Source organism: Nanorana parkeri, unplaced genomic scaffold (assembly GCF_000935625.1).
Source record: "Nanorana parkeri isolate BGI_ZX_2015 unplaced genomic scaffold, ASM93562v1 scaffold4384, whole genome shotgun sequence".
In the NCBI taxonomy this organism is placed as follows: Eukaryota; Metazoa; Chordata; class Amphibia; order Anura; family Dicroglossidae; genus Nanorana; species Nanorana parkeri.
This window is the reverse complement of record NW_017310647.1, coordinates 11,416-12,099: the sequence shown is the minus strand read 5'-3', so window position 1 is coordinate 12,099 and position 684 is coordinate 11,416. Positions and strand designations below refer to the sequence as shown.

Sequence of the window (684 nt, the reverse complement as noted above, 5' to 3'; positions counted from 1 at the left end):
TCAGGAGGGACAGGTTCTGGGGGGGGGACAGAGAGGAGGATGGTGAGCCGCCTGGTGTGGAGGGGTTTGGGGGCGGGGTCTCACGCGCCGCCACCTACCTGTAGCGGTTGGATCCCGGATGTGATGTGGTCGCTGATGATCCGGCACCGCGCTCTCTGGACCGGGTCCCGCGGGAGGAGGGCCGGGCTGGGCCGGGTCTCCTCCAGGTATTCGATGATGGCCAGCTGTGGGGGAAGGGAAGAACCGTCGTCATCTCCGCACAGGAAGTCACAAGCTGCCGCCTACTCGCAGGATAGCCCCGCCTACTCGCAGGATAGCCCCGCCTACTCCCAGGAAAATCCCGCCTACAGGAGACAGGATAACCCTGCCTACTCGCAGGATAACCCCGCCTACTCGCAGGATAACCCCCCCTACTCGCCGGAGCACCCCGCCCACGCTAGACAGGATAGCCCCGCCTACAGGAGACAGGATAGCCCCGCCTACAGGAGACAGGATAGCCCCGCCTACTCGCAGGATAGCCCCGCCCACTCCCAGGATAACCCCACCTACAGGAGACAGGATAACCCCGCCCACTCCCAGGATAACCCGCCCACTCCCAGCTGTCCTAGGATGGGTGTCTTCCTTGTTTGGGGCCCTCGCCACATGCACGGTCTCTACAGCTATCTGGATCGGCCTCTCAGCTTG

The 684-nt window shown here is 64.2% G+C and overlaps 1 protein-coding gene across 1 annotated transcript in view; it reads right to left on the bottom strand.

The window, feature by feature from the left end:
• GSTZ1 (glutathione S-transferase zeta 1) overlaps positions 1-684 on the bottom strand; it is a 5,460-nt gene that overhangs the window by 673 nt on the left and 4,103 nt on the right. The window contains exons 5-6 of the mRNA XM_018575672.1: positions 99-224; positions 5-16 (exon numbers count right to left, since the gene is read on the bottom strand). Coding sequence (XP_018431174.1) covers positions 5-16; positions 99-224 — 138 coding nt within the window. The remainder of the gene's footprint in view (positions 1-4; positions 17-98; positions 225-684) is intronic.